General features: G+C 40.4%; 1 protein-coding gene across 1 annotated transcript in view; it reads left to right on the forward strand.

Annotated features, from left to right (window-relative positions):
* Window positions 1–12,229, forward strand: part of AK8 (adenylate kinase 8) — an 87,019-nt gene that overhangs the window by 16,906 nt on the left and 57,884 nt on the right. The window contains exons 6-7 of the mRNA XM_006029800.2: window positions 9,596–9,677; window positions 11,340–11,411. Of these exons, the coding sequence (XP_006029862.1) occupies window positions 9,596–9,677; window positions 11,340–11,411 (154 nt within the window). The remainder of the gene's footprint in view (window positions 1–9,595; window positions 9,678–11,339; window positions 11,412–12,229) is intronic.

Raw genomic sequence — 12,229 nt, forward strand, 5'->3', positions numbered from 1 at the left:
CAAAAACTATAGATGCCAGAAATGTCATGTCCCATACTCCTCTTCATGTCTCCTTAATTTTGGTATATTCTGCAGTGATTTGTAAGTTCTATCTTCCATTTTAAGAAGACTGTTTGATGCCCTGTTTTATTCTACGTTGCTGCCACAATTAGGTTTCCCAGGTCTTGAGTATGACTATACATCTTAGTTTTTTGCACATCTGGAAAACTAGTCCACTTAAATTATACAGTTGGGTCACTACCTTGTGTTAGCACACTATTTAAACACAGTTATGTATGTAGTGCACATAGTATCAACTCTTCTGTTTTTCTTTTGCAAAGATAAAGCCATGACAAAATAAATGGGGTATGGCTGTTTTTTTGCACAAAACATGGTATTCCACAGACCTCTGCCAAACTGTGAACTGGCCCTTTCCCTTCACTACAGTGAGGTATGAATTTAAACCCTATCTGGAACCATTTATTTGCTAATGGAGAAAAACTCTTTAAAAAACAACAAAAATCAAGGAAATAAAATGCAAAACCTAACATTAAGGCACTGTCAAAGATAATTGTTTGCAAGTCACAAAAGCCCCAACCGTTGTCCCTTATTTTTATAGTGTAGAATTTTACTTCTCAAGTAGGTTCTTGCCTATGACAGTTTATGCCTTTCTGAACCAGTTAAGGTGCCACCTTGCCCTACCATCTGTCTGAGTTCATACCAGCCCTCGCTTCAAGTAGTTTGATTCAAGAGAGAAGGCTTTATCCAAGTAAAGAAACATACACATCAAATGAAGTGTTTTACCAGCTCCTCAATAAATATTTAGCCAAACCTGCTTTGCAAGGAGACGGGAGTCATCCCCCAAAAAAGTCTTATAAGCATTCCTGAAGATGATTTACAAAGTACCTAGTCTAAAAATCCCAAAACAAATACAGAACTAACCATTTTCCCAAGGAAAAATCATAGGTAAAGACTTGTTTCATCATTGCATTAATTCTAGATTTACACCTGTGTAGCTTCCTTGATATTAATGGGCTTATATGTGCATAAAACTGGAGTAACCTAGTGCTGAACAGGCCCCAAATGTCTAAATATCATCAAGAGCTTGTCTACATGAGGAACTTACCAAGGAGTATGCTAGGGTGAACAGGCCCCAAGTCTTGACGAACTGAATAGTATAATTAATTAAAGTTTGTTAAAGTCTACCTGTTATTTCCCTTAACTGAGAAAATTATGGAAAAGCTTTTTAGTACATTATATACCACAATCTCCTATGCCACTCATCCCCCTCTCCCCTCTTTTTTTTTTTAATGGACCATTTTCTTTGCATTTTAGGAGGTTGTGGTATGCACTTCACCTCTCAGCCACTGGGAGGTTGAAACAATCTTGCTGAATTGTTAAAAAGAAAGAATTAAAGACATTGGAAGAAAACCTAAGTATCTAGAAAGTGGTTGTCAGTTTTCCTATACAAAATACTCTGTGCCTTAATCCATAATTTATCTGTTTGTTTTGAATTTGCAAAGTAGAATTAAACTTTTCCATTTTAAATCGCTATGCTTGAATTATTTGGGTCTGCTTAGTTTCTCTTGGAGCTCTTTTAAGCTGAGTTGTTTTTTATTTAATTTTATTTTAACTGGTGATAGATATTTATCCCTCCAGGCCAAATGTCTGGTAGTATTTACTGTATTTGCATAAACACGCTAAATTCACTCTAGAATTAAACCTCTCAGTGTAGCTGTGGAATGTGTTTAGAAACACAAAAAATACACTACACAATCCTGCACATTTATGTGCTATTTTGAAATAAATAGCTTAACTGCTGAATTCTACCATGAAACCAGTATTATCGTCTCTGGATGTAATAGAAACCAAGCAGAATGTGCGAATTGGAAACAGCTGAAATGTTATTTCTGGTTAGTGTCCTGAGTCTGTCAAATATATAGGGCAATTCTGTGGCAAGAAATACATCGATTTAATACCTGATTTACCTTATTGTCCTCATGGTAGGCGATTAATTTTTAACATTTCTCTAGTTAAATAAATAAAATCGGCATACTTGCCATCTCACTTCTGACTTCCAAGTAAAAAAGTGGCATCTAATGCCTGTACTAAGGTACTAGGACTCATGGTGCCAAAGGGCTATAACGTGATAGATAAGAACTATGGGGTGGTTTTTTTATTCTCAGAGGCTGCTTCTTAAAATAAGAGAAATAAGAGTCATTAAGAAAGATGTCAAATCCAGTATTAAAACCCAGGTGTTCTGTTTATCAACCACTATTGAAAATACATTGTCCCTGGCTTTTCAATTAAAGGAGTACCTATGCTAAGATTTTTGCTACCAGCACCATCAGCGATGCAGCTCCCTTTTTGCCATTTGTGGTTGGCGCATGAGTGTACATGAAGTTTTCAGGCTGCCACTATTTTTTTTTAAATGGGATAGTGTTTAACCATGTGTATCAAATGCCTGTCTGCCATGGTAACTGCTGGTGCATTCTCTGCAGTAATACTACTGCCAGCTGAGCTGAATTAGTGGTAGGTGTGGTAGGAAATTTTAGGGAAAATGACTGCAGACAAGGCCTTCAAACATTATTCCGCTTAGGGGTGAATGAACTCTTCAGTTTAGGTACCTCTGTAAGGTGCTCTGGTCTTTCTGAGAAACCGTTCTTTTTGGTGGAAGGAAGCACATCTGTTTAATGGATAAGCTTTTAACATGTTCGTTGTGGTGCCACGAAGGTGAGTGCTGAGATTCTTGGGCACGCAGACAAATTCTCGTCTTCTCCAAAGGCCCTGTCTGCACCATGCTTCTTTGCCAGATGTTTCCCACGGTTGTTGGTGTTGTTTCAACTCTGCTCGGAGTAGCAATGGTGGGAGCTCTAGCTAAGACAAGGCAGTTTCAGTAGCTGATGCTTTAGACAATGTTGATCTGCTCTCAATAGTATTACGTGCAGCAGCTCCATGTCTAGAGCCTGGTCTACTTCAACACTCCTGTCACTGTTACTACCAGCAGTACTGAACCAAAACTTGGAGTGATCGGTAACACACAGCAAGGAAAACTTAATATAGATATAGCCAAGAAAGCTAAACTAAGCTAAAAAGGGAGTGTGTCCTACTACCAGTCTGCTTTGATTTAAGTAAGTTCACTGACTAGGAACCATGTGCAGGTGACTTTTACAAAGTTTTGATTATCTGTTAATGGTCCCCTAAACAACAGACAGTGATTCTTAGCCATTAAATGTCCTCACTGTGTGTGTGCTTACTTTCTTTGTGAAAGGGGGGCCTGTGCATTTGTATTTTTCTAAGTGAAAGCTAGTACAATTAATATTGGGAACTGTAGATTTTTGGATTTGTTGTATAGATTTATGCTATCTGGCTCATAACATGAGTCAGTATTTTATACCGAAAATATTAATAGGTTGTTGGAGCAGTATGCTGGACCACAGTACCACCAGCTGTTTGTTTTATTTCTCCTTGTGGTGTCATTGAGCTGGCATTAATTGTACAGCTTTCATCCCACTGACAGTAGGAATACAGAATTTTTTGTTCCATTGTTTTGACACTCACAGGTTTATAGATGTCATAGGCGTCCTCTAAGGAGTACAATTTTATTGATCAACAGCTCTGCTGAGACTGTGTGTTGTGTGTTCCTCTAATACAAATGCAGTTAGGACTGCAAGGGATCAGACGGGTAGGTCTTACAGCACACACAGAAAACTTATTGCAAGCATTATGTTAGAACCAGGGACTTGTGAAGCAGATATGAGGACTTTTCATCTTACAGAGTTAGTACATGGCGGCTATAGCCCCACTGACTATTGTCTAATTCTTGGTGCTGCTGGGCTGTAATGTTGTAGAGTGAATTTATCGAACCAGAGAAGCCTGGCAAAGAGTTTGCTGGATGGTGTGTTTGCAACCTTAGGGAGAGCTGAGAGAGAGGCAGCTGAGCAACCTTGTGCGCCAGTCACAGAGTCATGGGGGGAAACTAAGCCTAAATTATCACTAATTAATTTGAGTAGTGGGAATCTTCCAGCTGTTGGGACCTAAGGAACTCAGGAGGGTCCAGGGCACATTTACTAAAAGCTGGGGCGCAGGTGTAAAACAAAATAACCAAACCACCGTAACAAACTCTTGTGGTGACCCCAGGACCTTAGTGTTGGCTTAGGGAGGGCGAGCCTGTGAAATCAGCAAGCTAAATCCTGCTTCCGTGCAACCTCATACAAGTTGATGGCATTAAACAAGTTAACTCAGGGGAGGATTCATCCCGTGCACCTTAATTTGTTGCTTTCCAAGCAAAACGTAGCTTCGTTATTGAATAAGAAACTACAAAAATGCTTTTTATCTGGGAAAAGAGTTTCCTTTCTAATAGCGAGGTTGGTGGAATGTGACCTACTCCAACCTCCGGTATTCTTACTGTTGACAGACTCCAGCGGTTGGGTCAAGCAGCTCTCTATGCTGCAGTTGTTGCAGCACTTCAGCCGTGTGCATTTTGCCCCTATTCCATTTGCTCTTGTTTCCACAAGTTAATAAGAGTAGAGGAGGAGGAGGAGCCCTGTACAAAGTAAATACAGAAATAATTCGCTGCAGAAAAGATTATGGGATGCAAACCTACAGAGGCAGTATCAAAAAAGGCCAGGGCCGCAAGACATTGAACTGGTAAAAGAAAGCTGCAATCATGAGAGATGTTTATCCCCTGGGTTTTCAACCTTTTGCCCTAGATAAGTCTGGACACCTGATTCTAATAAAAATGATTATGCAACATTTCAGGCTGTCTGCTTTTATACTGCCCTCCACACCTTGCTCTCTAAGAACCTCAGAGAAATTCTGGGTCCAGTTATTGATCATCTGACATGGGATTGTCTCTCTTTCTCTGAATAGGATGAAAAGAATAGGAATCTGAATGGTGTTGTGAGAAGGCTATGGGGAAGACATTTCCCCCTGAAGGCAATCCGTTTTGTGGCTATATTTATCTTTTATGAAATGGAATTGCAAAGCTGTGGGCCCGCATCAGAGATGCACGAATTAATTTTAAATATCAACCAGATTCAGGGTGTTTATTCTTTGCATTTCTTCCTCGTTGCTTTCCATAGTCTAAGATTATCTGCGTTGATAGTTTCTGTTCTGAGCATTGAATATTGAGGATGCGCAGGCCAAACAGTGTAACAAAACAGCAGAGTATCAAGGTAACCGGTATCTGCTCAGAAGGTGGTGACAGGCCTTTGATTTCTTACTTTAACTAAGGAGAAGCCTTTTGGTTTGATAGCAGCATTGCAGCAAAGGAGCCCCATTTCTGGCAGTGACCTTGAGTTTCTTTCTCTCCATATTCCTTGAACTTGGAGGAAGAGGTGACAGCTGTATAAACGCCTTCTTTTTGCTGATTTACAGAGTAACATAGGTCTCCAAGGAGCACTTTACCGGCTCTTAAAGCAAAAGCTGAATGCAGCATACCATTTATCACAGTCTTGATGTAGGGCAGAATTTAGGGTTCCAGTTGGGGGAGGGAAGGGTGGCCCCCAAACGAAGCATTATGGAGCTCTCAAGCTCACCGTGTTCATTCAAGGATGAGGTGCCTGAAGGTGATTGCCATCAAGAACAAAATATTGATGGTTTCATAAAGAAACAAATTCTTACCATGTGAAGTTACTAATTACACTTTAATGTTAGTCATGAGGGCAGAAAAGACCAGTGTTTGCATAAAGCATGATAGGCATATTTTAAGTCAGGTCTTGCTCTGCTGTGTGTTGCTTCCTCTTGCTCAGTTCCCAAGTCGCACTCCCTTTTTACTGTCTCTTTTTTTTTATCTGTGACATCTGCTTGGAGCTTGTCCCTCCTGTGATACCATACTACTTGCAGCTGTTCAGACCTCCAGCTCTGAGCTGTGCATGGGGTGCCCTGAGCATACGGCCTTTTTGATGTGTGATAAAACAGAACCAAGCCACTGGGGGTATGGAGAGGGAATGCATCAGAATATCAATAAACCTGTTCTGAACAAAGCTGCAGCTCTGTGGTGGAATAGACATTTCACTGAAGTGTCAAGTAGATGGATAATGTATTCTAATTAGGGATTGACTGATACCCTGGAATTCAGAGACCTTTGGAAATAAAGTCCAAAAAGCTAACTATGTATATAGAGCTTATTTATTATGCATTTTAGTGCCCTAAATGGCATTTGCCACCAGCAGCTATTTACTGAGCTATGATTTCCCAGTTTGCTAGAACTTTTAGCCATTGTGTTGCATGTTGTCTGTTTTTGGGGCCTTTCTAACTGTATATAAACCATTCAAAGTTTGTTGCACCTTGTTAGAAAGATGCTCCTTTGTGTTGCTCCTTGCCGTGGGTTTGTTTTTGAGCTCTGATGTTTCTAAACTGCCCTGATATTTTTGTTTGGAATCTAAAGACCGTTAAACTAGGTTTGGGGATAATGGGCCAGATGCTTTGCTGGCCCCTGGAGGTGGTGCATCAATTTACACCAGCTGGGAATCTGGCCCTATATGGATACAAGAATCAGTTTCTCACCTATGACCGTACAGAGTGCGTTTGCAAGGCAGTGCCGAGGTTTGTAACGTCCCATTACAAACATTTTGCAACTTGTTTGTGTTCTCACGCCTCTGTGATTCCCGAGGGAAAAATCGATTCTTTAGCACCTGTGCAACCTTATCCAGTAGTTCACCCTAATTTGATAACGCAAACCACTGGGAGTGGCCAAAATGGCCTTGCAGTTACGTGAGCCTTTTTTTTTTTTAAATTTCTTGCACATATCTGCAGGATGGCATATTCATAAAACTGGGCTAACTAGGAGATTTTAAGCTGTCTACTTTATTTTCCTATGTAATTGGAAAGTCCTGATTCCTTATTACAGAAGCCACAGATGTGTTTCCCTGAAACAGTTCTCCAACCTTTGGACCCCAGACTGATACAGCTTCAGATTTATGTGGGAGATGATAATGATTCCTAGCTAATGCAATATTAAAATGCCATCCTCCCCACCCCGCAATGAAAGCTGTTCTTCCAATTTCTTTACTGCATCAGGAAGTTATTGGGGGTACAGTGACAAGGACTTGTTCAGTTTAACAACTAACACAGAGGAATTTAGATCAAGTTTAGGAGATTTAGTTTTGAGGTGTAAGAGAAGTAGATTTCAAAGACTGCATTGCATAGAAATTAAGTACTGCTGCAGCACTCCTCTGGTATTGCATAGATCTGTAAATGTTTTTTTAAAGATGGTCAATCCAACACTTAGCTGGCTATAACAAGGACTTTAGGGAGCAAAAGGCTCTTTTTTCTTTCTATTTTTTTCTTTCCTTTTTTTGCTCTGTTGCTTCATTAGCTCTGGGAGCTTTGGTTCCATTACTGTGAGTTTTCCTGTATAATTTAAGAAAATAATGAAAGCATGCATATTTTTTCAGTGCTCTTGGCTCTTCAGATTTGTTTAGCTTCTTTTTTATACACAGTGTGGGCTGGTAGCCTTTTGAATATTTCAAAGTAGTGGGAATTGTGGGCTTTTCCCCCCAAGAAAGAAGACACTTGTTTGGATCTTTGGCCTTTTTTCAGATTGAAACTTCTAAAAAACACATTATTGGAATATGCAAGTGTCCATTCCACTGAGGTAATATTTTAGTGCATGCCATTTTTACTGGCAACATTACAAATGGTCACTTTCTTTGCTCATAGAAGGACCCAACTTTATGCCCTTATTTTGGTGACTGTGAACCTTTTTTCATCTGCGGACCCCTACAACATTTCAAATGGAGTCTTAGATCCCTTTGGAAATTTGAATGGGGGTGCAGACCCCTTTGAATTGAACATGTAATGTATTAGCATATGCTTGATTGATCAGAGTCATCTTTTGTGGACCCCGTAGACATGGTCCATGGACCCCCATGGGTTGAAAATCACTGCCCTGTTTCATTGAGACCATTTTTTTCCCTTAACAGTTAAATGGTGACATTTTTCTACTGTGGCTCAGACTCATCCCACCTAAGTCCCATTGTGCGACAAAGTGTTACGTGTGCAGACAGAGGGGTACCAGTTCTGTGCTGAGATGGCGGGCTGCCTTCTGCATACAGTTGGAGTAGCTGATGCAAACAGACCATTGCCACCCAACTAGTGTACAGCCAGCTAGTGTACTCCACCCTAATTTCTAACATCCCTTCCAGGTAGGGGTCATGCCAACAGCGATAAGCTTAGACAGAGCATGGTATAGTCCAGAAATTCCCAGACAACTTAATAGGGAAGCAGTTATAAGACTTCAGAAAGCAGAGCATCACTGAAGATGGGCTGCATCCCAGTTGTGTGTCTGTCTTCTCAGGTGCTTTGCTGAACAACGCTTGATCAGACCTGCATTTGAGGACGACATCCAAGTTAACACTTAGGAAGTAGTAACCTGATGTATATTCCGTAGAACATTATTATCCAGGACTTGATCCTGAAAGATGCTCAATATCTTTAACTCTCATTGATTTCAGTGGTCTCAGACTCAAGGGCTCTGATCTCCTTGTAGGTTGGCCAACCCAATGGTTTGCTGATATGATTAAATCTTCTCTAAATTCAAAATGACTCAGAAGGTCCCAATACTAGAACTGGGCAGTTTGAAATATATGGCACTTATAACTGTATGCTCTGCTTGGTGCATGTGGCAACGTGATATACCACATGTGAGCTCAAGGCTGTCTGTGGCAGTCATTCATTTCTGAGCTTTGCATGGATTATACTAAAAACAGGTCTCCCTTGCATGTCTTGGGAGGCTGCTCTAAATGTTAGCCAAATCTTCCTTTTGTTTTGGGGTTGTTGTAAGATTGTAATTCTAAACCTCTGTAAAAAGAATGTAATGGGTTGTCCTCTGGGGAAGAACTACAACAAATGAAATTAGGTTATAATTCACTTTGTCAGAACAGGTGTAATAGCTCACTGCTTCCAAGATGCAGAGAGGGATTCAAATGTCAGCTGATGTCTTAGGGCTTGTATTCACTGTGTTGTTTGCTTGAGTTGTAACTTGAGTTTTGTCCACACACACAAATCTCTAGCTGGTCTTAACTGATACTGTAAGCTCATTTTGTCTGGCCCATCTGGAGGAGGTGGGGTTGAAGTCCTGATGCTCTTGTTACTTGAGCTGGTAGCGTAGTGGGGATGCAGCAGCTCAAGTTAGAACAGCTCCTGAGCTATTAATCAAGTCACACTGTTCTCCTAGTCCGGTAGCTGTGCATAATGTGAAGGTTGTTTCACAGAGTGGTGGTTCCTTCCAAGACTGGGTTAGCTTGGGTAGAGCCACTTCAGTGGATTAAACAGCCAGGTATTGCAGTGATGACTAACCCCAAGTCTGGAGAAGGGAGTACATTGACTGGATGCATGTGGGAACCAGTGTCTTGTAGTGTTTTCTTCACAGTCAACCTCCCTTTTATTCTAATGAAATGATTTCCCAGAATTTTGAACGGTGATGTGAGGCCTGATTTCCTATCTCACATAAGGTGGGGTTTTTTTGCTTGAGTAAGCACCTTGACTTACACCACTGTAAGATCAGAATCAAGCAGATTCCTTTCAGCGAATGGGATGTTTAGTCTGAAGGTTTAATTTTTTATATTCCCTTTGTTTGGATCAATAATTATTTCATGTTTTTGTTCAATAGGGTTGGGTTTTGGAAGGTTTTCCTGAAAACCGAGAACAAGCATGGATGCTGCAGTCAGCTGGCATTGCCCCCAGGCACGTTGGTAAGCAAAACATGATTTTTTTGTGCTTGCATCAGGGAGGCAAAGGCCTTTAAGCACTTCCCCCCCAAAAAAGCAATAAATAAAGAATAAAGAAGAATTTCCTAAATGGGTAAAATGTGTCGGAGAAACTCGAGGAAATCCCATGAGACCAGAGCAAATAGTAGGATTGTAGGCAAACAGGATCCAGGTCCACCAAAAGGTATGGAAAGCTTATGGGACTTTTAACTCCATCTTCCCTTATTTAGCTCTTGTCATCTTAGACTTCGGAGTCTTGCAGCTTCCAGAAGAGTGGCAAGCAAACAGCTGTGCTGCCTTGTGTCTGCATCACCAGTGAATCCAAACTTTCTCTGGCATCAGAACCGAGATCTCAAGGATTCTACCTTAATTAACGGTTAGGAAGAGAAATATCCCAAAGAGATACCAAACCCTTTCCTTTGTGTAATAAAATATTATATACAGCTCATTCACCAAACACAACAGGAAAAGGGCTTTGAGTGTGATGCTACAGATGAAATCTATTGTAAGTTAAGGGAAGGATTATTCTATGACGATGAAACCTTGAAGAACAAGACCTTGTTATCAGCTCTCACCTACTTTGCAGTAATTCACTTAGTCATAAAGCCTAGGGACCCATCTGAAATGCAAGAGGAAAAGCAGAAGTGCCAGGAACCAGATGAAAATAATAAGATTCACAGCTCAGTTTTGGGCAAACCAACTTGCCCAAATTATAGTCAACAGGGATTTGATGATTTTGCCACTTTTGCCACTTTGGATTTGATTGTATACAACTCCACATTTACCAAAGGGTCAGAAGCACTTTGATAATGTTTGGGGAAAATATACACAACCAAATCAATCCCTTAACTAAATTTATTTAATAAAACAAAAAAGATTAAAAAGTCTCTTATCTAAGGTGTATAAATATGTTAGCAGGGAGAAAAGGAAATTAAATATCTATTTAGTATAGTGGAGAAAGACATAGCAATATGCAGTGGCTGGAATTTGAGGCTAAACATGTTTAAATTAGAAATTGGGCACAGTCAAGGTGATTGCCCTGTGAAACAATGGAAGGGAAGTGATAGATTCCCCGTATCTTTGTTTCTAAATCAAGAGCGACTGTCTTGTAAAAAAGTATGTGAGAGCCAAAAACATGTTGAGCGCAATACAAAAGTAACTGGGTGAAATGTAATGGTCGGTGAACTCAGGAGGTCAGACTAGATGATCTACTAGAACCTTGTAGCTTTAAAGTCGATGAATTAGAGTATGAGTGAGGAAGAACCTTGTTAATTACTGTTAACAGCTGCGGGACCTCATGCAATGACAAAAGCATTTGGGTTTGGTGAACTAAGTAAATGATGATTAAAAAAAAGGGGAGATTAATGTGTCACACACAATACACTATGGGCTGTGCATTTTTTTTAAAGTATAGCTTCCTTTAAAAATACTATCTCATGGATAGTTTTGTCTGAGATATCCCTTAAAATCAAGCATGTGGGATAGTACAGGGAAGTGAAAATAATGCAGCAAATGGGGAAGACAGTTAAATGTGCATAAGTTCCATCAAGCTATCCTTAATGATACAGCATACTTGGAAAGCAGCTTCAGGAAATGCAGTCCATGACTAACCAAAAGCGTATTTTCATTCTATCTCCTTGGTGCTAGTTGTGCTGTATGCTCCAGACATAGTGCTGATTGAGAGGAACCTTGGGAAAAGGGTTGATCCCTTCACAGAAGGTGCGGTATGTTTTTGTTCCTGCTTGCCTCTGGGGAAAATGTTTCTCTCAACCCAAAAGGCGTTGAAATGTTGATATTCTTAAAATCCTTTAAATATTGCCGCTTTAACATACGAACAGATAGTGTGATTTTTTTGTTAAATCGGGTTTTAAAAAAATCATTCAATATATATCAGTCCCTAAATCAATACAATAAAGGAAAATATGTGAAAGACCCAGATTGCAGTAAACAGCAGCATTCTCTAACAGCACAGGTCATTGTAAGGTGAGATCACTTGATAGCAATTTTTAACAGTTTGCCATGGCATTTTTGACAGACCTTGAATGTCTGCCTCACTGTAAAAGCCAATTCTCATGAAATGCAGGGCCTCCTTTGGATAACCTCCAGTATGGGGATGCTGAGTGGGGAACCCAGCTTCAGAGCCTGTGTTCAGTGTTGCTCCCACTGAGCCTGCAGGAAATTGGAATGGCATGCTGTGGCTGAGCCTCATGTTACTCCACAGGACTCCATGTCAGATGGTTCAGGAGGAGCATTGAGGAAGTCACGCTGAACCAGAGAAATAGGAATGATTTTTTATTTTTCTTTGCATTAGGGAAGGGTTCCCTGCCTTGGTGAAGGTTCAAGGCTGAGTCAGGAAATCTAAGACTGGTTCCCAGCTCTGCTATAGATTTCCCACATGGCTTGGGGCAAATTCACTTCATCAGCCTGCACCTCAGTGTAGCTGCTTGGAAAGCAGAGCAAAAATACTTTACTACTGGAAAAATGTTTTGAGATCATTAGGTAGAAGGAGTGAGGGACACTCACGGTATAGTCATTCC

The sequence above is a fragment of the Alligator sinensis genome, unplaced genomic scaffold (genome assembly GCF_000455745.1).
Source record: "Alligator sinensis unplaced genomic scaffold, ASM45574v1 scaffold829_1, whole genome shotgun sequence".
NCBI classification, from domain to species: domain Eukaryota; kingdom Metazoa; phylum Chordata; order Crocodylia; family Alligatoridae; genus Alligator; species Alligator sinensis.